General features: G+C 42.6%; 1 protein-coding gene across 1 annotated transcript; it reads right to left on the reverse strand.

Annotated features, from left to right (window-relative positions):
* Nucleotides 1-25,666, reverse strand: zbtb47b (zinc finger and BTB domain containing 47b). Its single transcript, XM_076761216.1, has 6 exons — nucleotides 25,461-25,666; nucleotides 10,256-11,638; nucleotides 8,667-8,814; nucleotides 8,049-8,164; nucleotides 6,515-6,659; nucleotides 1-6,002 (listed from the first exon to the last, which is right to left on the reverse strand). The coding sequence occupies exons 1-6, from the start codon at nucleotides 25,461-25,463 to the stop codon at nucleotides 5,557-5,559; spliced, it is 2,241 nt and encodes a 746-aa protein (XP_076617331.1). The 5' UTR covers nucleotides 25,464-25,666; the 3' UTR covers nucleotides 1-5,556.
* Nucleotides 25,667-26,519: the final 853 nt, after the last annotated feature.

A 26,519-nucleotide genomic window follows, 5' to 3' on the forward strand; every position in this document is an offset into this window, starting at 1 on the left:
CAAAAACACAGCACACATGTCCATTTGCAATAATAGATCTATACGGTTTAATATTGAAATGATTTCATTACGCTCTGCTGTGTTACAGACAGTAAACACTAGTCAATAATACAATAAAAGACAGAAAATACAGTCTAATGTTATTAGCACCTCTAGACACTATTGTCCTTGAACGGTTTTTAGTATTTTTATATAGCTGAACTTGACAACTACAGCCTACACATGGTCTTTGTACACCAGAGTTAACTAAGACATAGTGTTTACATTATAAAGTAGAGAATCAGCAAATAACAGTACACATTATGATTTCTTTAACACAAACTGCAGTATGAGTAAGTATGGGAAATGTAGAGGGTATGTGGATAATACATGTTTGAATTGACTATGGTGCTGATCTTTATTATCACATATAGTAGCTTTGCCAAAAAAGGGGAAAAGTCACCATTAAAAAAAAATGTAACAACTAACAAAAGTTGCAACTAACTCACATGCAAAATAACCAACAATATTTGTTTTCCAATTTTTCCTGTTCTTGAATTTACGAGGCCAAGAAACTGACAAAATGTCGTGAATGATTTCCAGATGAGTAACAAAATACAACTGAGCACGTCATTTCAATTCTATAACTGCAATATTACTTATTGGAGTGTAAAATGAAATTCTACTTTAACCTCAATTAGTATCCAAAAACCCATTTCATTCATCTATTTCTCATTTTCCTCATCACATTTCCATTTTTTAGATTTGGAAGATACTGTGTGGCTAGCTAGCTAGCTAGCTCAACTGACAACACTGTTTGCTAAACACACAGAGCACTAGCCTTAGCAGCTAGCTACCTAGCTGAAGCCAACTGCTGATTATTTTCTTGATTAATCAATTCGTCATTTGTGCAAAAAATGTCAGAAAATGGTCAAAATTTCTTTCGTCCAGCCAGTCCAAAACCCAAAGATTGAGGTTACTATAAGAAAACGAAGGAAAACAGGAAATATTCATATGTGAATTTCGACATCTTTTCTTAAAATAAAATTTTAAAAAATAAATTATCAAAATAGCTGGAGATTAATTTTTTGATGACCAACTAATCACCCTTTGACTTACTGGCTAATCATTGCAGACATTCAGCGATGTGCTCAGTTGCATTGACTCATCTGTTGACCTTTTGTCAGACTTGGGGCTCCATATGTTTTCACCCACAATATGGGTAGATTAAAAAAAACAAACAAAAAAACCCCACACCTTTTATCTTCATCGAAAGAATGACACATTTCTTTATATTCTTACATACATACAGTGCTTTCTCCCCAAAATCATCAACAAGATTCCCAACACTTTTCTTGAAGCTGAAGGCCACACAATCAAATTTTGGATACACACTTCGGCTTTAGCAGCTAAACCCAAAACTCGACGTCCCAGCAGAGACTCAACTTGCAATCTCACGAGCACTGTGCTTTGCACCTACTGCCATGCTCAATGTTTCATTGTGTGACAAACATTTTCCTTGGGTACAATGCAGATGCACAGTCACTGTGGTGTCTAGGCACCCGCTTAATCACTGACAAACCCTCATTTAAGGACAAGGGCAGGTCCACCTTTGCCTAATCTAATACAAGCCTTTGGCTGCTAGCCTTAGTTGGAGAATTTGGCTAATTAAAAGATATAAAGCCTACTTGCCTAGAATATATGATTCCTAAACACTGTGCAAAATGCCTCCTTCTCAGTTTCTAGAATCTCAGCTTTACTGCCATTTAACTTTATAACATAATGTACACTTAAAGATTTCTTGTCATATTCTTTTTTTAGGATTCATGAGATGTCAGGGCTCATAAATGTCTGTCTCTGATATTGTACATCTTCAATGTACATCTCGGCAATGTGTTACTGTGTTACAGAGCGGTTTTGTCTTGTTGCAGGTGGATTTAGGGAACACTTGTTGACTAAAGACAAAGAATAAATATTTAAATTTGGCTTTGAAGGTTGAATTTAGACTTTCATAGCCAAATCAATTCCTACACTTCCTCTAAACACTGGACAAATAGTTTTGACGTCCATTTGGTCTAAACAAAATGTTGTTTCAGAGGATTAAACACCTGCCAAGGACACGTTTCTGGCAGAGACTGCATTTTTGTAATTTCCCATAATTGTATTCCATGAAAAAAATGCACATAACTGCGACTGTATCGGCCTTCAAACCCGGCTTGTTGAACTGGAGTATAAAGTGCTCACAATAATTAATATCTTTCTCATTACTCAGTTTGGCAACTGACACCTTCCATTACATTTTCCCATTGCCTGAAACAACAGTCACATATTAAAATCCTTCAATAGAAACAAACTTGTAAGACCTAAAACGAATTTCTCTCGATTACGTTAGTGATCAGGGACCTAACCAATGAGAAACAGCCATCGCTGCATGGTACGCACGCTCAGTGAGGAGTCAGAAACACCCGTTTAGGTGCACGGACTCCTCACATTATCCTCACATTGTGTGCAGGATGCCGCACAACTTCTGCATCTTACTAACCACAGACTCTCATCAAACCTGAACAATACAAAGAAACTGACTAATTTGCAGATCATCATTTATATATCCACACGGTACATTTAAATGTAATAGGTATGCCTTTGGATTTAGATTTGATGGTGGAAATCAGTTTTTCAGTACACCTCCCTGCTACTTATTTTTCATCTTGTATCTGCATAACATGAACCCCATCATGGGCTAGTGTGGCAATCAAATTCAAAGTGCATAAATCAGTAGTATTAACTACTATCCCTCCTCCTTTACCATCAGCTACCACCATCATCCATAACACAGAAACATTCACATCCCTCCAAGTGTAAGGCAAATACACAAACTACAGCAACAGTATCTCAGTATTATCTCTTGGGCTAGTGCTTCTCAAAACAAGGAAGTGGGACGATACTAAATAAGTACATTTTTAATGCACTCTTAAGGGAGGCTTTTCTCTTTGTTTACTGTACGATTGCGAACAGAGCGCAGTTTACAAAGATGCCACAAGAGAGCAACAGTCCTTGTGTTTGTGTGACACTGACAAATCGCCTTTAGCTCTCACTCTACTGATGACCAGAACAAACCTTAGATGGGTATAAAATGTTGGCAGTTACCTCATCAAACTGCTCCAAATGTCTACACCGCAGCTCATTTCTGACCCTGGAGCTCAACTGTCCAGTAAGGCGAAATTGGATTTATCACAGCCAGGATATATTCAACAATTTAACAGCTCTAGACTTTTCATTTAAAGGGCAGTCTCAAACTGGACCCTGTACAAAAGCAGCAAATCAAAGTACAAAACATGTGTTAGACACATGGAGAAGAAAAAAAGACAAAGTACCATTATCAAATAACATCTGATGTGGCCCTCACCATTTTTCCATGGCAGTTTAAGAAATGCATGTTAACTGGGGTGAGCTAAGACAACACTAAGGTGCTTAAATTTGTCTTTTAAATAAACAATGAACATCTTATTACATTTACAAAAGCTTATCCACAAATTCCAACTTTCGGTAGTACCAGCCAAGACACATGTGGGGGCACATTCAACTGACTCTCCAAATGTAAACATGAGGAATTAATCACAAGGAAGAAACACATCTTAACAATATTTACAGGTTAATGCTACACTACAAGTAGGCTATCTATAGATAAAGTGAGCGGGAGTGCATCAGTAGTGCACAGAGACTCTTTTTGGATAATTCATCGACTGAAATGTCAGATTTAAAGGAATGTTTTGGCATTTTGGGAAGTACGTTTATTCTTACAGAGAGTTCGATGAAACGGTTGTTATCACACTCATATCGGTCCATTAAATATGAAGCTATAGCCAGCAGTCTGTTAGCTTAGCTTAGCATAAAGACTGGAAACAGGGACTGCTAGCAGTGTCCCTTTGTATCAGTCTTTGCGCTAAGCTACATAAGCTAACCACCTGCTAGCTTTAGCTTCGTATATAACGTGCACACACAGGAGTGGTATCAATCCTCTCATCTAACTTTTGGCAAGAAAGCAAAAAGGTTTTTTCCCCAAAATGTCAGATATTCCTTCAGGAAAACTTTTACTGACAAGGATTTAATATTCTTTAATTCTACTCCAGTAGGTTTATGACAAACAGTTGTCAAAAGTGCGCACAGAGCCACACATTTTTTGACCAGTATTACATACTGAATGTCTCTGATCAGCTTCTACAGAGCTCTGTTATAGTTTATAATAGTGAAATAATCATAAGGAGCCCTTTTAGTGATGCGCTCTGTTGTGCCAAAAGTAATCACTGTAGTGCTCTTTGAGAGATTTAGGCATTGGAATATACTGTTTACCATTTCACAATACACATCATGATGACATGTGCACACTTAATGAGCTACATAAGCAGGTTTTTGCGATTATTATCCCTAAACTCTTGGTAACTAATTACATAGATCGGGTTTAGTTGGGAAATGAGCTGGAAGTTAACATTAACATTAGATTTTAAACCTACAAATACACTGTAGGGCTGAGTACATTAGGTTTTACTAACAAGTCACAGAAAAGTGCCATATCGTCTCAAAGCCAGATCTACAGGAGAGGAGCGCTCTTGCTTAATGTAAGCAAAAGATACCAGTCGACAAGTTTCTCCATCTCCTGACTCGGGGAAGCTCAAGCGTTGATTAGCTTAACATAGATCTAAATATCCTCATCTCCCGTCTTTGCTTCACATCTCTTCACACACACACACACACACACACACACACACACACACACAGTCACAAACACCACACACTGCATTGCACGACTGACTCTCCACGCATCACAATTTCTCTTACGTCCTGACAAATTGACGCAACGTGCCACGAATTACACACTACCACGATTATAAAAATGAAGACAATTAGGATTACATTTTAAATATCACTAGAGTTAAATGTAAGGTGCAGGATCGATTATAAATGCTGTTTAACTTTGTCTAACTATAGCGGGTGAGCTAACAGGATTTGGTTATTGGCAATGCCATATACATGTACAGTATATGCTCAAAGACAAATCAGCATTTGGTTATTGCTGGGTCAGACCAGAACCACTCGCTACATCTTGGCAGAGAATGACCAAAAATAAAGCATTTTTTCTCATCATAGTGTGGTTCTCACTCGACTGATGACCTATGCAAGAGTGAAGATTTAGGAAACTCTTCCTCCCACTTTGTAAAAGATGCTACAATCAACACATTGTGCAAGGCTCCGGAGAGATGTGTGTGGTAGTGGAAAAATCCCAAATGAAACCAGAACAGAGTTGTGAAATTCATGAGGAGAAGCGTGGTGACGAGACGTCCTACTGGACTCTGAGGTTATCTATTGTATTTAACAGAGTAAAAAATAACTATTTCTTATTGTGGTAGGTGTATGTGTGTGTGTTTTTTTATGAGGCCTCCATGTAGCCTTCAGTCAGTTTTCCCCCTCAGTGTAAAGATCACTGAGGTGCATCACTCTCCCGCTGCAGGAGTCCTCTTAAAAGCTCTAAGAAAAACAAAACAAAAAGTAATAAAAGTGCTTTGATGCTACAGAGATTTGTTAGTTGTTGGAGTTCATCCTACCAGCAGAGAACAGGGGAGGCGGTGGGGGTAAATGAGGGGTGGGAGGCAGCCCGCCCATGGAGTGCAGCAAGGGGAGAGATAGCTGGGTTCCATGGAGGGGGTGGGGGCTAGAGGCAGCAGCGGGTGTGGTCACAGACGTGGCCGGAAGTGCCGCCCCCAGCTGCACCTGACCAGAAGAGTCCACAGCGGGCGAAGCCAGAGGTTGGTCGAGGCCGAGGGGGTTGCTGCCGTCGGTGACCATGGGGTTGCTGACGCGGAAGCATTTCTCCCTGTGGGCCTTGAGCATGTTGGAGAAGCGGAAGCGCTGGCCGCACACCTCGCAGGGGTACGGCTTCTCCCCGGTGTGGGTGCGGCGGTGGCGCTTCATGTTGGGCCGGCTCGTGAAGCTCTTCCCGCAGATCTCACAGATGTACGGCTTCTCTCCTGCACAAAGAGCCACGCAAAGAGCTGAAAACAGGCCAACGTTTTCAGTCCACTTTTTGCTAACCAGTTTGCCACATCCACTTAAAGGTACTCTATGGAGTTTTTGACGACTAGCTGCACTATGGAGCGATGTTTCTATGAGTTGGCCTCCATTTTATTTGTACTGTGATTGTGCAACAAGATACTCATGCATGCTGATGGTTTCACACTATTCTAATGATCAACAGCTGGTGGCAATAATGTGCAAAGAAGGACTGCAAGCTGGTGAACATGAACGCATACAACGCAGGATCTGAAATATTCACATTATTCAATTTGCATATATTTCATGGGGAAGGAAATGCATTCAGCATACGAGCAACTCTGAATGTACACATGACAAAATATGTGAATTTTATGTATAAAGCTTTTTTCCACTGGCCCCAAGTGGCCAAAATTTATGTTAATGTTTGTTTAAAACATGCTAATTTTCTGGGATTCAGTCCTCAGAAATAGTGCAAGAGGTGACTCACCAGTGTGTGTCTTCATGTGTTCATCAAAGTACTGCTTCATGTTGAAGTCCTTTCCACACCACTGGCACATGAACTGCTTGTGTCCGATGTGGATGCTCATGTGGGAGCGCAGCTGGTATTTGTACTGGAAGCGCTCGCTGCAGTTCTGAAATGGCACACAGTGAACACTTTTACACAAAGTCTTAACGATCATCAATAGTCTCATAAATGGGAGCTAGAAAAAAAGCACTCGATGGGTTTATTTCATTCCATCTGAGGATAAATGAAACTGATCCATAAAAGTGAAAACTCACACGTCAATCTGTCTTGTGACAAATTTAATTCAAGTCTCAGCTGTGATAAACTGTCTTTCTGTAAAACACATTGTGACAGATTTCAATAATAAAGTCCAAAGTATTTATTGTGAAATATGAACTGCACTATGGGTATTACACATGTTGAGTTATGAAACTTCAAATATGAGAATAGGTCCAATTTTACAACCGCCCAACTGTTCAGAACATTTAGGTTATAGTTTTTAAAACTTTAAATTATTTTAAAACACAAGAATATTTTAATAGTTCCACATTTGGGAATTTTTGGCTTTTTCGCATTACACATTCACACCTGAGAGCTGTCGGCCACTGAGCAGCTCCACTGGAGCAGGTGGAGGTTAAGGGCTTTGCTTGAGGGCACCTCAGTGGTGGTAATGAGGGACAGGCCAGAACTGCCTTTCCACTTTCCCCACCCAACCTGAGGACTGAGGGCGGCTGTGGCTCAGAAAGTAGAGCAGATCGATCCCCACCCTCCTCCTGTTCACATTTCAAAATGTATTTGGGCAAGACCCTGAACCCCACATTGCTCCCCAGCCACTGAGGATGCAAAAGCCAGTGCATTCCTAATTTCTGGTCCCAAGCCCGGATAAATGGGGGGGGTTGTCTCAGGAAGCACATCTGGCTTAAAAAGCCTATTCCAAATCAAATATGTGGATCATAAAAATCAGATTTCCCTGCCAGGTTGGGCAGGGCCTGGTTTGCCGGTGAGATTGAAACAGATTATCCAGTGTGAAGAAGAAGTTAGGTGAGCAGACTGACACCCCTCTTAGCTACAGCCAGTAGCAGGAAACTTGAGCCAGGCCAGCTGTTTTCCCCTGATTCCCGTCTTTAAGTTAAGCTAAGCTAACCCTCTCTTCGCTGTAGCTACATATTTACAGTACAGACACGAGAGTGGTATCAATCTTCTTATCTAACTCTCGGCAAGAAAGCAAATAAGCGCATTTCCCAAAATGCCCAACAATTCCTTTAAGCACGTATGGGCTGTTCATTTTGGTCATAATGTTTTCTTGGATCAGCACATCTGGATCCCTGCCTCATCTGGATTCCTTGACAATGAGTCTTCTACAAGCAAAGGACATAAAGAGACTCTTAAACTTAAAGCAAATCACATTCAAGACACCAATAATTTAAGAAATTCCTGGTGGTGGATATTTCAGTTGGAGTAAAACTCTTCATGTGAGTGGAGAGAAGCAGCAGCAGCGAATGAAAGAAGCTCAGACCTCACACTTGAAGGGTTTCTCTCCTGAGTGCTGCAGAGAGTGAACCTTCAGGGACATGCTGCGCTTGAACGACTTCCCGCACGTCTCACAGGTGAATGGCATGTCCTTCGTATGGGCTAGACACACATACACACGCATGGGATAAAAGAAGTTAATGATATTCAATACTGAGCCACTCTTGATCACACAGCAACAGGAGACAAATAAGCAAACTGCTACCCTAAAATAGCACTTAAGGAACAACACTGAGACACTTTTTCATTGGCTAATTAGGACGCTAAATACAATGGATGTGTCTCATCTAGTAAATGAGCTATTTCCTCTTAAGTTTCCACATCGAACTCTCAAGTCACTCCTTGAGTGAGGAGGATAAATAGGACTCAGTGATATACGGCACTTTACACACACCCTTCTTTTATACCGCTGGAACACAGATGTGCACAGGGAGCGAGGTATGCCCGTCTGGGAAATAAGATGCTTATCTCCCAAAAAGTGGAAGAGGAAGCAACACCCAAAACAAATCCTGCGCAACAATCAGTGGGATGTAGAAAAGGAAGCCTAAAGTAACAAACGGGAACAAAGTGACCAACCAGGACGGCTGATTTCGCTGCCACTCACCGACCATGTGCTTCCTGACGTGAGCCATGGTGTAAAACTTCTTCTCACAGATCTCGCAGGAGAACTTCTTCTCGGCGTAGCCGTGGACGATCTTGTTATGTTCGTGTAGCGACCACAGCTTTTTGAAGGCCTTGCCACATGTTACACACTTAGACAGAAAAAAAAAGCAAGAGGAAGCAAAATATAGTTATTACTGGAGCTATTTCTGGTACTGGATATTAAGAAGATCATTATCTGGAACAGTCTTTACAAATACAATCCAGGTGTGTGAGCTTACACAGATACTTGAACGTGCACTGTACCAAAAAAGCAATTAGAGTCAGTAGATTAAAGCAGCAAATGATCTTCAAAACCACAGCAGGAGTCCAGCTGCTCACTGCAGAGTGGCTAATAGTGGAGGTACTGAGACATATCAAAATGTATTATTACTGACTGCCGGCTGACTGAGTTACTGACTCTGATCAGTGTTAATATATGTACATGATTGAAACTGTGCATTTCCTAATTAGAGACAAAATAATACCTTCAAAACTGAAACTACTACAGTAACAAAAGGCACAGGTTTATGTCTGACATGAGGATGACAAAATAAGGTCAGAGATAAAGAGAAGAAACCAAAATCATATGACAGCTATTTCCCGTATTTAGCCAATTCTGATAAAATTGGTCGCTGTAATGATAGTCTAGCAAAACAATTATACAAGCTGTTAATCCCTGTATCATTAATGCAGTAACCCTACTGATAGTCTCACTGATATAGACTATACTCCTGACAGTACAGCAGATAAAGCATTATCCTTCCTTCACCTTAGCTTGCATTGATGTTTAATTCAAGAGTCTTTTGTAAGAAAATATTGTACTACACCATGTCACCTCTAAATCAGAGCATAAACTGAAAGATATTTCTCCTAAAATATGCAGATGAAGAGTGCAATAATTTGTCTCAGGCCAAAGGAGTGTCTGCAGAGCTTTGTGTCAAGCTGTGTCCAGCCTCAGCTAGCTCCGCCAAAGATGCTCTATAACAAGATTACCCATTACAAGCTGAGCCAATGGTATGAAATGGTAGACACTTCCTGTCTCCTGAGTGGGCGCGGTCGCCTCCCCCAAGACCCATTGGGCATTTTTAACACTAAAGCATTACTGACAGACCATTGCTTGTCCATATAAAAATAGTTTTTATATAAAAAAGAATTTTACTGAAGAGGGAAGAAAATCTCCAAGCTAATAAGTTTGCTAACTGTCTAACTAGCTCATTTAGGCAGTTTGTTCACCAAGGAAACAATTCAGAAGACACGCAACTGTTGGCAAACCATTCCTCTTTTGTGAAGTAGTTAATAGAGGAGGGTTAAATAAAAGTGGATGTGCAGCACAGCCAATAAATCACAAGGTTTCTTTATTTTAGACTCTATGGCTCTCCGTTCCCTCAGTGGTCAGCGCTGTCAGTATGGCTCGCTATTGGTCACAGATGCAAATTTAGTTCACCGAAGTTGAACTCAAGCTGAATAAACTGCATGCATATTCTTGGAGCCAGTCTACTGATTGCAGGTATTTCTTGGAAATCAACTGATTTAGCCGCGGTTGAATCATACCTGGATGCTCTTCTCGCAGTCGGTCTGTTGGTGCAGCAGCAGCTCGCTCTCCAGCAGGAAGCGTTTCCCACAGTTATTGCAGATCTGCATGCGGTTGTGAGTGACGTTCATGTGTTTTTCCAGGTACCAGCGGTTGTTGAAGACGCGAGGGCATTTCTTACACGGGAAATGCTGCTTTTCCTCCAGCCTCACCTTCTGGCCCAGGCCCTCTGTGTCCAGCGTCCTCTTCCCGCCCTGCCGCTGGTTGGCCAGCGTGGCCTCTGTGAGCGTCTGCCGCATGGAGGCAGTTGTACCCGCCATGGCAAAGGCTCTGGTGCCCCGGCGAGGTCGATCCATCATGGCCGGCTGCTCCAAGCCTGGAATGTTTAGGGTGTTCTCCTCCTCTTCCTCGTCTTCCTCCTCATCTTCCTCCTCACTGCTGTGCCCCAGTACGTCCCCCCTCCTCAAGTCATCGTCATCCTCTTCTCCAACTGTGTCATCATTCTCTGCCTCATTCTCCTCATCGTCCTCTGAATCTCTCTCATTGTCATGGCAGTGACCAAAGATGGTGGCCGTCTCAGAGGAGGTCGCTGACTTGCCCTCTGATCCCTTGGACACATTAAGGGTCTGGTTGTTGAGGTTGACTTCAACAATGATCTGGTCTCTGTTGAAGGAGGTGTGGCCATCAGCGGTTTTCGACTCTTCGCCATTGCTCTCAACTTTGCACATAGCAGCCACACCTGTGCTCCCCCCACCCCCTGACCCGTCCTCTTTCTGGTAATACTGCTTCTGCTGGGAGGCCGTCTTGCCTGCCTCCTCCACTCTAACAGAGAATGGGCTGCTGCCTTCCCTCTTGTACACCCTCCCCAGCTCTGACTCCTGTTTGATCTCTGAGTACAGCTGGCTGGGGGGCATCGCTACAGCAGCTGGGTCACCACTACCGAGCCCTTCCTGATTGGCCATATCTGTGCAGGTGGTTCTCAGCGAGTGGCTGCTGATGAGGTCGCGACAGGAGGCTGCAATGTCGCTCATCTGAAGCAGGGTAGCGGCGTTGAGCACGTCGCGGACAGTGCGGCTGCTCACCAGCAGTTTGGAGGTGTAAATGAAGTTGAGGATTTGCTGCAGGCCCTGTGAGGTCAGGGCGTCCAGCGACAGGTCCACCCGCCGCAGCTGTTTGCTTTGGGCGAAAAGAGAGTGGAAGAAAGGGCTGTAGGCCGCCAGCACGCCCTTGTGGGCCGGGAAGGTGCTGTGCTGACGCACCAGAACGATGTCGACGTCACACAGGTCAGGCTGGAAGAGGCGCTGCTCGTTCAGCCTGTCCATCAAACAGGTGAAGTGCAGAGCCACATCCTCCACCAGAGAGAACTCAGCAGAGGGGAAGTCTGTGGTCTTCTCCACTATGAGCTGGAAGGAGAACGACAGAGAAAAGGTTAAGACAGAGAAGACTACATTACCATACAGTACCGTGATCATTCAAAGACCTGGATACAGAGCCAATTAGATCTCTACTGCAGCATATTGCTATAACAAGAAACGTTTCTAGTTTTTACTAGATACCAAATTATTCAGTTTTCCTGGTATAGCAACATATCACTTCATCTTTTTATATCACAGCTGTCATGTTATTTCACAAAACCAGCATATCATGTCAAAACAAACATCTCATTATAACCTGACAAGGTGGTATGTTGTGATAACTTCCATATGGTGTCAAAATGAGACACTGTAGCCTAGAGCAATCCTGATGATGCCGTAGGTTGCTTTTGTTTTGTTTGTGCGCCGTGTGTCATCATTAACTGTGTGTTTGGTATCAGTGATTGTCAGTGACCAGGATGTGACTCAGTACTGGTCAGCGCAGTGTTAGCATACCGGACCACAGATGTTAAAGTATCTGACAAGAATGGACATCTCCTCTCCTCCCACCGCCACCTCCTGACAGCACGAGCAACAGACACAACTACAGACAGTGACTGACATTAAATGTGCATTCAGCTCTGCGCCTCCCTCTCACCAGCATCGTCCCCTCACCTTCTCTTTTGGGGGGATCAAATGTGTACAAGTCCTTACCCACAGAACTCAAAGGGATCATGAATATGATCGTTTAACACTCAAGGTGAAACAGTGTTTGAAGAGGGATCAGACGTCTGGCCATGACACTGTGTGTATAAAAGCACTGAAGTAAATAATAGATGACAAGTTGTCTTAACAAATTCTACTTACAAGCCTTTTTATATGCTTTCAACTACTACTTCATCTCCAGATGGAGCTCTGGAAATAAGATTATTTTTATTTTGTTTAAAAAGAAATTGGACAATAGCTTATTTCCATCACATAACATTGCCATTACTCTTGACTTTATGTAGGTGTTGTATTGTATTCCTAAGTGTGCTGCACAAAGTCACAGACTGCATGCATGCTGCACGATACGAGTCAGAGAAAATCAAAAGGTGTAACACTCAGCGCTCTGTGCAAGGTCCTCAACTTCCCAAGGTGGGTTTATTTTAGCACAGGAAGGGCAGGGTTTCGATCCAGACGGGATGTGAGTGGGGACAGAGCAGCAAACAGAGTAAGCACACACGCACACACACACGCATATGTGATGTGCAACCATGCACACACACACAAACACAAACACAGTGTCTGGTCTCTGCAAGGGCCGACTGGTCGAGCATTGGTATTCAGAGCCATCTCCCTCCCATTAGCCGGCTCTCTCAGCACACCCACTCACTACACTGTCCCTGAGGAATGGAGAATTATGCACAAGACAAAACACGTCGGGAGAAATAATTAGGGAAACCATGCCGAATAAATACTAACTAACCCTCCAAACAATTAATGGAATTTATCATTCAAGGCATCGCGTGAAGACACAATAGGACAAGTATTGATATGAGCCTTGTTTTGGCTGATATGTTGCTGGGGATGATGTAGCTATGAGTTGTAAATTACATTTCTTCTTTTTCAGTATTTACAGCTGAGCGTGCAGGAGGAGAGATAGGACAATACGTAAGAAAGAAAAGGGAAAAGAGATTAAATTATTAAGTCATTTTGCAACAATAACCATTATGGTCTTTATGTGAAGTTCTGTCGTAAATGAGGAAGAATCACACTACATTGTTCTTTGCATTGAAAATAGTTCTTTGCTTTTCCCTGCTGCCCAATATATTTTCTTTTTAAGATCAATGAAAATGACTTTTCATTGTTAAGGCTGGAAAATGGATTTGCATTTAGGCCTAACCTTGAAAATCTGGCCCGTTTGAAGAATTCAATTATGGAGTGTTAGATTTATTCATAGTTTTGAGCTGCTAAATTGGACTCCAAGCCAGAGAGGAGTGGAGATCGTGTTATCTCTCTCTGTGTAGGGCTACAGACATCGCCCAAGGGCAAAACGCTGCAGCCTTAATCAGATCAAGTATAAGTTGCAGGCTGGAAGTTATGCTCCTTAAGCGATAGTGATCGGCTTCTTCTTCTGGGATTCAAACAGGACAACGCAGTCATAGATTCAATTCTATACGATGAATATCAACAGATTCATAACATCATTTGCTTAAAGTCAAAATAAATGAAACAACAATTTTAAAGGTTTGATGTCGGGTGTATTTGCATGACACAGTACTTTAAGTTGTACATTTATTCTTTTAAACAAAACAACAGTGTGATCACTCGATGCTTCTTTTTAATCATTATTCATAAATCATTTATGGATGTGCAAAATTGGCCGATTAATTCAAAATGCAAAATAAAAATGTTTGCCATTTGCACCTGTAAAACAGGACAGTGTGGAGTTGGAAATTTTACCTCAACGCCGAGCTTGGGATGAGAGTTAGCTTACTAGCTTACTTAGCTATTGCTTATCTGGCAGAAGTTAGCTAGCTGCCTATCAAACAATTAAAAACAGAATTTCATAGGGGGTACATTATGCCAATTTACTATTCTTAAAGTGCTTCTTTACTTCCCAAGTAATAAATTATCATACTGGTATCAGAAATTAGCTAATTTTTGTCTGATTGGCTGAAATTGTGGCAAATTGTAACAAATGGCACCAAACTATATTTTTGTTTGCTTAATATAATTCATGAGTTTGCAAAAAATCTAAACGTTCAATCGTGTGCTCAGAATTAATAACCTTATTATTGGCATCTTTTTCCAGCAAAACATTAAAATGCCGATGCTCAAACAGCTAATCTGTACGCTGCTGAGTAATGGAGGGGTTTCAGACAATGAATGATTGCATTATTTTCATCTAAACAGAGGATTTAAAACATTTTAATCCAATAGTTAATAGTTTTATTTAGCATGCAGCTACTGTGTCTGTCACAATATGCAGTGAAGACGAAGCCATCTTGTCACATTTCATCACATACTGTCGCCAAACAAATCGAGTGAGTACTTTGCATCTAAAAAAATCTGCACCCAACTCCCCCCATCTTTCTCTGTCATTATCTCTCTGTCTCCCCCCCCTCACCCCTTTTCGCTCTGCCTCCCCTCTTTGCTTGGAAATGTCAGGGAGCGAGCTTGTTTGCTGTCATTAGAGGGAGCGCCACCTTTAACCAGCCTCTCAGTCAGATGTCTCCCAATACATTATTCATATCTAGCCTGACCCATGACAAACACGCAGCGGGGGGGATTACAGGCACACCCAACAAGAGGCGTCATTTGAATGGGCTTCAATCAAAGCTCTGTACACCCTTTCCACTCTCATCTGCTACACACATAATGTGAGGGGATTGTCTTGCATGGCAGAAGCCTCAGAGGGTCTGTTTCACAAGGCAGCTCTCAAGGTTGATGTGTTTTAATCCATATCAATGTTATTGGTTTCACTTGAGCGTGTTATAGAAAAGGTTCTACTTCTACATACATGAAAAACAACATTTCAGCCATAAAATCATCTTCACTGTGTACTGTGTTGACACTTTAGCAGCCTTATTAAAAGGTCAAAGCTGTAACGCTGGAAGGTCAGAAACCACAAGGTCCATTTAGTAGAAGTTTTGGGGCTTTCGATCACACGACATGGTCCTCATCAGCGGATGGAGTTTGCCCAGTTGTCATGGAACTCAAACTTTCATTTTTTATGAGCACTTTAGGGACTGTGGAAAGAACTGACCAGTAGCTGCTCTGGAGCTTTTGCTCATGTGACATGGTCTTCAACAGTAGATTTACTCACTGATTCATCGCTTTTTTTTTTTATACTAATTGGCCAGATGAATGTGCTGTAATTAAATGTCAAATTAAGCGTCTGGAAGAGGTCACAGCTGACATAAAAACAAATCTAGCTGTCCACCGTTTCACTCGTCTAATGGGCTTTCACTCAAGTATGTGTCAGACACCAAATTTGTCCAACTTTGGAAGATTGATGCATTTTGGGAGGAAAATTAGGCTTTTAAAGAACATTTTCCTGATCAGCCTGATGGCATTGCTTTAATTAGGATTCAAAGTTTGAAAGTTTTAAACTACTAATCCAGTTTTGAGGAAGCTCTGATGGATGATGCACAGGATTCCAGCTTGGCCAGAGAGGAGCCTGCATCGTTCATCTGAAAAAGACATGAACTAACTTAGTTATCTTCAGTGATGGTTAGGCTCATTGGTCAACATGTGTTGTGATAAAAAGAGTGGACGTTGAGAGTAACTGGTGAATCCTGCACTTGGCAGAGACCTAACTCCTGGACCTGAGCCAGAAGGAGCCGAGTCTGAGAGTGAAATCCCTCTTTCTAATTTGACTTTCACTGGTGAGAATGACCTTTCCCTCACACACCTTTGCACTGGACGGCCCATGCAGATTTACCACTCTATAAAGTCTGCATCTCCGTCTCTGTGCAGCTCAGCTATAGACTCTGGATGTGCCGTGACCTCCACAGAGCTGCCATTTTAAAAGGTCCCTTGTCTGTTCACTATAATGCAGTAGAGGCTCATCTGTAAAAATGGCCACCTGTCAGGGCAGCACATGTAAATCTGAGTAGCCTGAGTAAAACAGAACAATGCCTGAGATGTTCATCATTTTCAGCATTTTCTCATCTGTAAAGTAAAGCTCTTAGTTCCCTTATAATGTAGCTCTGCTATGCTGTGCACTCACCATGTATGGCAGCAGATTTATGAGCAGGGAACTAAACCACATCTACCTTGACTGTCTTGTTTGCTTGCCGACCAGCGAACAGACTGAGCCATTAGCGGAGGCCAATGTCAGAGCACAGCACAGAGTCATGGACACATCGATAGTGCGAGGGAGGGCAGGTTGTATTCAGGCAGGCGGGAGTCCCAGGGGGAAAACACTGCGGGGGTTACAGCTTTCTCTCTGCCTACAAACTGCTCAGACTGAACTCCTCTCACATCGCCTTCTTTAAAACAACAAGTTTGTCTATAAGGCATGTAGTTTATTATTTTATCTGTACTGTACGGAATAAACAATTCAAGTAGGATGGACATATATCTCTACGAGGAAAAACTCAACATTACTGTATGTCAATGTCCTGATCTCTATTATTATTTGACAAAAAATATGTATCCCCCAGCCCATTTACTTTGTTTATCTGGAGCTTACAGACACATCTCATAACCTTCAGCAGTGGATGGAGTTTGCTCAGTTGTCGTGGAGATGGAGATTCCTCTCCATTCAACACCTGTTGGCACTCAACAAGAAAACCAACAACAGGACCGCTGAGCAAACTCTAATTAAGGCCACAAGATGTGACTGAAAGATCCAGAGAAACCAAGTCAGTGCACCTTATGGTACAAATTACATTCAGCTTGTTCCAAAGTCAAAAACAAACATTCAAACTCATCTGTTGGTACTCCCCAATGAATTCACACTTAATTTTGTTTGATGATCAAATTAGAGATGATTATTTTCATTACTGATGAATGTTTGGCATTTCTGTTTGATAAATGACTTAAACTTTGGTGTGATTATAAAAAATCCTGCTGATTTATTTTCCGTCAATCAACGGTTCTGTCACTAAATTCAACAGTCGTGTTGAAGATGACATGTTCAAGGCATTTTTTCAAACATTTCATGGTTACGCTTCCCAAATGTGAGGCTTTACTTATCTTACATTCCATACATTAACTGCATTTCTTTAATTTTTTGGTCAATTTGAGCAGCCCTAATTCAGGATTTACAGTATTTTTTAATCACAAAACCATTACAATAATTTAATTAGAGTGCAGCTCTGCCTGCAAATCCACACTGCATTGCAAAGCAGTTCTCTCAACACAATCTGACTTGTACAAATCTCACTCAAGCCACAAAATGCTCATTAAACGAATTTACAAATAAGTGCAACTTGCTACCAGCCAAATGTCAAACTGTCCATATGCAGGGTGAAGTCACTCCACTTGGAAATGACCATCGGGAACAAAAAGAGATCAGCCAACCATCCACAGTCATGAAGACAGCAATCCCATGAGCTCATGCCTCTGCCCTCTTGTCACCCAGCCGGAAGGTGGGGGGTTCGGAGGCTCTGCCACTTCCACCCACGGAGCACTTCAACCTACAGTAAAGAGCACACTCAGCAGCCCTCCTCACAGCGAGGCCTCCTGCTGAGGGGCCCGGCGCAGGGCTCGACGTGACTGACACCCGGAGGAAGGAGAGTGGGCAGGGTGTCAGGCCTCATCTCACTCACTGGCATGGAGACGGTGGGAGAGCAGCACCCTCCCCTCCACGCACACACATACACACACAGATCCCTGAGTCATCATCAGTGCAGATGAGAGCAAAGCATGACAGGCCCGAATACAAACTCTCCACAAAGAAAAAAAAAAAAAATCACCCAGTTACAACAGCGAGTTTACCCTCAGAGAAACGTCAGAGGGTTTTTACGTGGCGGGAAATGGATCAGGTCACGTGTAAACACAACCAAACTGAACAGGACAAGGGCATGTCATTTCTGGCGGAGTCCAATCAGACAGCCATTAAAAAGTCATCAGGGTAATGACTGACACTGTGTCCTCTGTGTGCTCACCAGACCTTCCCTGCTGCTGACGCCAAACGACAGATAGGTTTAGTCCCAGAGACGCTGCGCCAGAGAAGTGAATTCTGATTCTGCGGGTGAGAATCATGGCATGGCTTAATCCGCGGTTTGTTATCTGGTCTACGATACAGGCTGGGCAAGACTGGCATGGACAAAAAGCCGCCTGCCAAGTTGTTTCTCTGCTTTCAGTGTTTGTGTCTAGTCATGGATGAATTACTAAGCCTACTGGGTACAAGCCCAGGGGCCCAAGGTCTCATGGGGCCCCTAGGCCAAAGCCTCCTTTACTAGAGTGAATGTCAACATTATGTGTTGGGTAGGCAAGTCAAATCACTGCAAAAGGGATGTAAAACAACATATAAGTGATGGGGGAGAAAACAAGGTAATACAAAAAAAGAGACACAAAACAACCACAAAGAAACACAAAGCGACAACAGAGATACAAAACAACCACAAGGAGACACAAGCCAACTCCAAAGAGATGCAAAATGACCACAAATAGATGAAAAAGGATCAGATACACAAAGCGACCACCGAGAGACACAAGACCACAAAGACACACCATACAGCCACAAAGAGACACAAAACAACCACAGTCTTTCAGTCGGGGGGGCTTTTAGGTGTCTGTGCCCACAGCCCTCTCGTCTCATAATCCGTCCATGCGTCTAGTGGAAGATTTCTCCTCTGTCTGCAGTCTGCACTCCCTCTCCTCTCCAAATCCAATCAGCACAGAGACCCAGCACTGACCTTGAGGTGGAAGAAGCATATACAGTAGCAGATGCACAAGCACATCCACCCACACGTCTGCAACCCTGAACACCTATGCATGCATACCTGCATCATAATCATGCATTTGTGCCCACGTCAGTAAACAGGAGACTGGCATATAAAAGACCGAAATTTGGCATATGGGATGACACCGCTGAAGCATGCAAAGACATGAAAAAAAAAGAGGAACTGAAGTCATATTATCCTGTTATCAAATATGATGCTCCTGCATAGATGAGCCAGATTGGTAATAGCACAAGTGACAAGGTCTTACTTTTAACAAGCCCCACGGTGATCATTACAGCACTATGATAAAAAATGCTAATAAAAATCAATGTTCAATGACTAAAAGGGGGAGGCACAGAGGTGGGTGGCAGCACGCTCACTGCTGAGGTCACAGCCACATTAAAGTGGAGTTTAATGCTCACAGGGATGGCACTGTTTATCGGATAATAATGGTATTAAGGCTGATAGTTACACCTTGTGGTGTTAGGTTATGAGATTATATAATCCAGTAAATCAGTGGTGCATGTGAGGCAGATTGGTGGGAAATCAGGCCTCACAAATGATCAAAAAGCTGTATTATGAGAGACTTTGTGAAATCTAAACTTAAAACTAAACACAAGGTATATCTTATATTTATACTGTATATAGAAAGGGGCTCCACACTTTATAACTGTAGATTTGTTTACTAGTCATGAGACGAACCGCTCAGCCTGTGAAAACAGACCCAAACACCAGACAAGAACATCAGTATTAAACAATTCAGCAAACCCCATCTTGCGTCCAATGCTAGTGTTTTTAAAGGTCTTATATTCTACATCTGTGCATGCCCAACAAATTCAGATCAAAATGAGGGAAAGAGCGTGGTCACGGTGAACAAACTATGGTCAAAGTATGGTAAATAACGCCTATTCCTAAACTGACAATTGGTAAAACCTGCAATAACACTGACATATCGTCACCTTCTAAGCTGAAATGGCACACTTGTTAGCAATCAGTTCCTTGTTTATACATCTAGCAGACATGGAGCAGCAACAGTATTCATGTGGAGTCATGTTTCTGGCTGCCTGATGCAAATCTAACGTTCACTTCCTTTTTAGCTCTGTTTGGTCCTGATGTAAATCGTGCAATGCAGAATCGTCCAATATGGACATAACTCTTAAGATACTGGGCTAAATGATCTCTACCGCATCGATTTTGGCCATCATCTTTGAAATATGTCTTTCATCAGCCCATGGATATTATCTAAGTGCAGTGTGTAATCACAGGAGTATCCCTTTAATTGAGGAAAAATAACCTCCTGATTATTCAATAATCAAAATAATTGTATGGTATTGATGAATAATTGCCTGTGTAAAAGGAGAAAAAGTCGAAGAACTCGGTATGGCTGAGCTCAACCAACTGAACTGCCTCAACACGTGAAAACAGAGTGAGATTTCAGGTAAAATGTACAGCAGGACAATTTCAGACATAGCAAAAGGCAAATCCTAAATTACTCTAAAATGTGCTGCTGGCGATTCAGTTTTCTCTTTCCACTACTTTAGCTAATTATTTTATTCCCCTCAGCCTATTAAAACATTTAACTTTCTTAACCACTGCATTCACTGCTGGCTGCAATTAATAAAGACAATATTATCAGCATTAGTGCTGCTCTAATCCTAGACATCCAATCTCCCCTCCACACTGTAGGCTTTTCCCTGTCCTAATCTAGCCGCTCGGACTTGCCCCAGCCCTGCCCTGGTGGAGCTCCACCGGCTTTCACCATTAGATTTAAATACGTTTCCATCTATATGTTAATGCAACCACAGGTGACAAGCCAATCTACAACTGATACGTGCTTACCCGAGCATGAAATTGGGATGCACAAACAAAAAATAAGGATGAGCAGCATCTTGGTGACGTACAGTACATTGAAATTTGACAGCGTGAGCAGGATTGCCTCGGCTGCATGATTTGCAGTCCTTTTATTGGCTTGTCCTGTGAGCAAACTGGACAACGGCGTGTGTTTTGGTAAAGCTGCGGACGGTGAGCGTGTGTGTGGCCAAATCAGAAGTGATGCTGAAAGAAGACATCAACCAGCGGTCGTCTGGAGTTGAGATGACTCTGACGAGCGGTTGGATAATCAAAGGAGCTGGCTGGAGGCGGGTGTAGGGGGGTGGCGGCGATGAGGTTAGAGCGTCCGCGCTGAGGCTCTGCCAGGAAGTTTGTGTCTGGGCCAATGAGCTGGGAGAGGAAGCGCTGAGTCAGGAAGCCTGGCCAAGAGAGAGGCCCGTGGTGCTGGCATCTCCTCCTCACACACTCGTTACAACGCTTCACACACCACCGCTCTGCTGGAGTCATAACACACTGTTCCCAGGCCAGCGCCGTACACGCATGTGCACGACGCCGGGCGCACACACACTCACCTGCTGTGCATGCATTCATCAGTAAACACAGAGATGTGACGCCAAATACCTGTGGCACAGTAAAATGTGGAGCACAGAGATATGTCTGTTTGTAAAATGCAGACAACAGCAAGTCAAGACAGACAAAAATCAAGCCAGTGAAGGGACTAAATCTTGTCTAAATATGTGACAGAGTGAAAGATGAACCTTTGAAGTGATCTATTAGAGACAAAAGATCATTATGTAGTGTAGCAGCGAACAGGTGCAGACGTACCCGAGGGCCATTACACGGGATGAAACTGTGATATCTTTATTATCTCTTTCATAGCATGACACGCAGCGAAGAGGCTAACACGAGACTCTACAGAGCTCCTTATCAGAGGAATCTCTCTAGTGTGGCAACACTCTTTGTGTGTGTGGAGGCAGTTGATATGTTTGATGAGAAGGTCAGAGAGGACGGAGAGGAAAAAGAGGTAGAGGAGGAGCGTCGGCTTTCTATAGCCGCAACCAATCAATGGACAACAGAGAAATGGTGAATATGAGCTTAAAGGAATAGTGTGACATTTTGGGGAGTAGGTCTATTCGCTTTGTGGTGGAGAGCTAGGAAGTAATTTTGATACCGCTCATTACTGTACAATAAACACCAGGCTAAAGCCAGCAGTCAGTTAGCTTAGCTTAGCACAAAGACTGGGAGGAAACAGCTAGCTTGGTTCTGTCAAGCGGCAACAAAATGCAAATACCAGCATGTCAATACGCAGTTTTACGATGGGTTTTTACAACACGACAATTTCTTGGCTGGGAGCAGTAGCTTCCTGAAGTCTCTGCTTGTTGCCTGGCAACTTCACAGAGCCAGGAAACTGTCCGACATGTAACCTCCGTAAAACAGCAAATTGTTGTTTTTAACACTCGTTTTTTGTACGGATCAAATAAATCAGCTATACAGTCCTTTACTAGTGAGCTTTAGAGATGTCAGTAGGCAGATTATGCAACTTTTCAATTGAGCCAGGCTAACTGTTTCCAGTCTTTCTGCTAAGCTAAGCTACGCTAACCAGCTGCTAGCTGTAGCTCATATTTAACGTACAGTTATGGGAGTGGTATCAATGCTTCAGTGCAACTTTCAGGAAGAAATTGAATGAGTATCACCCAAAATGGCAAACTATTCCTGTAAAAGGATTAAAATTGAATAAATAAATTGCTAGCTTGAGGTGAAATATTTTTTTTGACACTGTGACAGATGAGTAGTTTCAAACTAGTTTCAAACTGATTTGGATGTCATTCCTGTATGAAACCAAAACATTAATCTGTGCATCTGACGAAACGTGTAACAAATATTTGTGGTGACTAGCAGATCAAGGATCCCTCCTTTCCTGCTTGGCAAATCTCTGAAAACAGCATGAAAACTCATTTTGATCTGCTTTAAAGCTCCTCCTAAGTCTCTCTCTTTGGCCTGAATTCAGTTAAAAGCTATCAGCACACTTTAGATGGAGCCCTTTTTCAAAAACTCCAAATATCTTTAAATGCCTGACAATGAATGGCTAATACAAATCCTCAAATGAAGCTCTACAAAGGGGAAAAAGGTGTTTGGCCTCTCTGATAATGAAGTTATTTCTTAAAAAAAAAAAAAAAAAAAGACCACTGGGTTTGAATTAGAGTAACTGTTTCCTCCAGATGAAAAGGCACAAAAGCTGGCTGGCACTGCTGATGTATCGACAAGTGAAAACAACCATATTTACCTCAAAGAAACCTGTGCCATTTTAACATCAAGAACAAAAGAAACCTTACATAAGCCCAGTGAGTCTGACCTTGCTCTCTGCAGCCTTGTCCACTGCTCTTAATCTCAGGGGCATAAATTAGCAGCACCTACAGTACCGACTAAGTTTCCAAGGAGAGCGGCCTTCTACCAGGGGCCACAGATATCTGCTGGAGTTCGTTGCCGGGGCTCGAGAATGGCTGCACTTGTCACAAGGACTAAAGACAGTTTCCTCGCTCAGCACCCAGAGACAGTGAAGCCTCAAAGTCAAGGGTGGGCAGGAATGCCCTGAATAGGCAGTTACGTAAAACTCACAGCACCCTGCGAGGACAGAGAAGGAGCTACTCAGGACCTGACAAAGCTCACTGAAATTAAACAGTATCAGACGGCTCAACATGGACAATATAATCATCTGAAGTGTGTGCGGAACTGAGGCGGATTCAAATTTTCACAAATCCACCAAATTAAGAGAAAAACAAAAACAATCTTTTCATTCAAATGAGGATTTGAGACAATGGACCTCTTTGAGCATAGACATGTAAAAGGCCCCCACCCCTCCTACGTATGAGCAAGACCAACAGATGAAAGAGACACAAAACAACTACAAACAGCTCGACCAATATGACTGCATGATTGTCTGTAGTCGTTTGGTGTCTCTTTGTGGTCGTTTTGCATCTCTTTGTAGTCATTTTGTGTCGAGTCACACTTGTTTTTGCATCTCTTCGTAGTTGTTTTACGTCTCTTTGTGTCTCTTTGGAGTTGTGTTGCATCTCTTCATGGTTGTTTTGCATCGAGTGTTACTTGTGTTGTGGCTCTTTGTGGCCCTTGGTAGCTCTTTGTAGCTGTTTTAAGTCTCTCTGTAGTTGTTTTGCATGTGTTTATAGTTCATGTGCATCTATTGTTACTTGTCTTGTGGCTACATGTGGTCATTTTGTGTCTCTGTGGTTGTTTTATTGACTGTATAAAATGTCACTTCACTTCGAGGCCCTGGTCAAAGGGGCCCTTGACCCCTTGGGCCTGTGCCCGGTAGGCCTGCTCAATAATCCAACCATGAATAAGAGAGTTTAGGTGAGGCTATTGATAAAAAAAAAACAAAACAAAATTAGAGGGGACTAATCCGCTTTTGATGTCAACAAAGTAATTGCAGAAATTATCTGGGGCATGTTTACCAAAACAGACCAAAGATACAGTATCTGATCACCGGCGCACAGCATTCACCAAGCACACTTTGCACTTTGTTTAACGCAGCCTACTCTCATGTGCGCACAAACACACACACACACACACACACACACAAAAAGCAAATAGAAAAAAGGGAGGAAAACATAGCTATACCAAAAACCTCTCCCTCCCTCTTTGCTCCCACCAGAAGCCACCCAGCGAGCACCAGGGCTAACCCTGCTGACCTGACCCAGATATTAACCCAAGCCTCCAGATGTGAACGCGCGCTGGGATTACTCCACCACTGCATCAAGCTCCACATGCTTTCCTAATGAGGCATCCTAAAATGACCCTGGAGACAGAGCGGACTGTCTGCCTCACTATCCGCCTCTATTCCCATAACTCTATCAGCCTGTCTGTGCAGAATCATCTTCATATCTGCTAATGTGCGGGGAATAAAAACATCATGGTCCCTGGCTGAAAGAGCAAGTTTTTCATGTTCACAGTGAGATATCAGTCAAGAAACTGACCTCATGCAGCAGACAAAACACATATTATCCAATGAGGTTGCACTGTTAAGCCTTTTCTGCTTTGACCATAACACACTGGAGTTAAATCTGATCTAATTGTATAGGACTCTTCATACAAAGCTGCTTATTGAACCATTTTACAGACATCACCTGCTGCAAAGTGAAGTTATCCAGACATGAAGAGTGACATCCACTCCTCCATCAGCGCACTGAGGAGACTCTGATGTGTGCATGAATGTCAAAGCCTAACAAACTTGTCCTGCACTGGCTGCTGGAGAAAAGAGGAGGGTGGGGGGGGTGGGGGTGCACTTTAGTTTCACTCATCCTGTCTACATTTGCACCAGTCCCGACCTGAGCCCTTTGCAGAAGCGCCCTGATATGAAGGAATTTAACTCCTTCTCTGCATCAATGTAGCTATTGTAGCCATTGCATTCTTTCAGCAGCTTCAATTTCCAACTTGTGCAATGTCGGCAAGTTACAAACTTCACCGCAAAGGATACAAAGCACAAAACCCGCGTATGACAGCCAGTGGTCCCGACACACAATGAGGCAGAAGTGCGCTAAGTTTGATCGGCCTGCTAAGTAGCTCAAATTTGCAAGAGATCAAACAGGGACAAAAAAAAAAAATAAAAAAAATAAACAAAAATGCAGCGCTCCTCTGTAGCCTACCATTTTGATCCAGCGTTTCGAGGCTCGAAGGAGTCCCAGAATAACTCCTTTCGCACCAGTTTTCCCTCCGCCATGAAAATGACCGTTGAATTGTCACATTTCTTCAGTTTTTGCCTTATCCCTCAATCTTTTTTTCCCCCCGTGCTGCTGTAGCATTCAGACAGACAAAAATGCAGAGGCTGCTTTTGCAGAAGGAATTGGTGATTGGAGCTCGGGGATCATATGGGCTTTTTGTCAGACGTTTTTAAAGGGACACGGTACTGTTTAGCGAGAGTTGCGAGACAGGCGCATTTCTTTGTACTGGACTTGGATTTTTTTTTTATTTTTTTTATTTTTTTGGCGTGCGCAGGAGGACTGGGAAGGACACTGAGCCATATGGCGCAAACCTGAGTGCGCTTCCTCTCACTGTGCGCTCCTGCAACCGTGTGACGTCACTCTGGCAGACAGATGCGGAGGTCAGGGAGTTCGTTCATTTCCCATGGTGCAGAAGTCATTGTAGTTTCATTTACGCAATGTATATGGTCAATGCAAGAACCACATGTCAGCACATCGTAACTTCTTGATGTCAAAATTCTCCACATTGACGGTTGGATGTGGTTGCATGTGCACGCAACCACAAAAGAGAGAACAATGGTAAATGGAAATTGAAGTTATTGTCTCACACTTCAATAAAAAAAAAAAAAAACTACTAACCTCCTCTAACCAGGGCCACAATAACCTGCTATGGGGCCCTTTGACTAAAATTAAACATGGGCCCCTATTAGCCCACACCCGGTTTTCCATTCTGTGCATGAGCAGATAATTATTTCTAGTTTTTTAGTGATTTGATTAATCACATTTTTTAGGAATATGCACAAACTGAAATAATAAAGGTGTTAAAACTAGATATTAACTCATGGCCCCTCCACATTATGTAATATGCAGGTGGCGCCCCTGTAATTTCAGATTGTGTTTTAGTGGTGCAAACAGTATTACAAAACAAACTAGGGCTGCAACTAATGTTTTAGTTCATTATTGATTCAGTTGATGTGATATAAGATAGAAAAAATCAGCCAATTA

The sequence above is a fragment of the Chaetodon auriga genome, chromosome 21, assembly GCF_051107435.1.
Source record: "Chaetodon auriga isolate fChaAug3 chromosome 21, fChaAug3.hap1, whole genome shotgun sequence".
Lineage (NCBI taxonomy): Eukaryota > Metazoa > Chordata > Actinopteri > Chaetodontiformes > Chaetodontidae > Chaetodon > Chaetodon auriga.

Bases quoted from the DNA above. Each gene is read 5' to 3' on its own strand.
- zbtb47b (XM_076761216.1), bottom strand. The intron at 8,815-10,255 runs GTATGATTCAAC...TTTCTGTCTAAG, and splicing joins ACTGCGAGAAGAGCATCCAG to TGTGTAACATGTGGCAAGGC. The intron at 6,660-8,048 runs GTCTGAGCTTCT...GTGCCATTTCAG, and splicing joins AGAAACCCTTCAAGTGTGAG to AACTGCAGCGAGCGCTTCCA.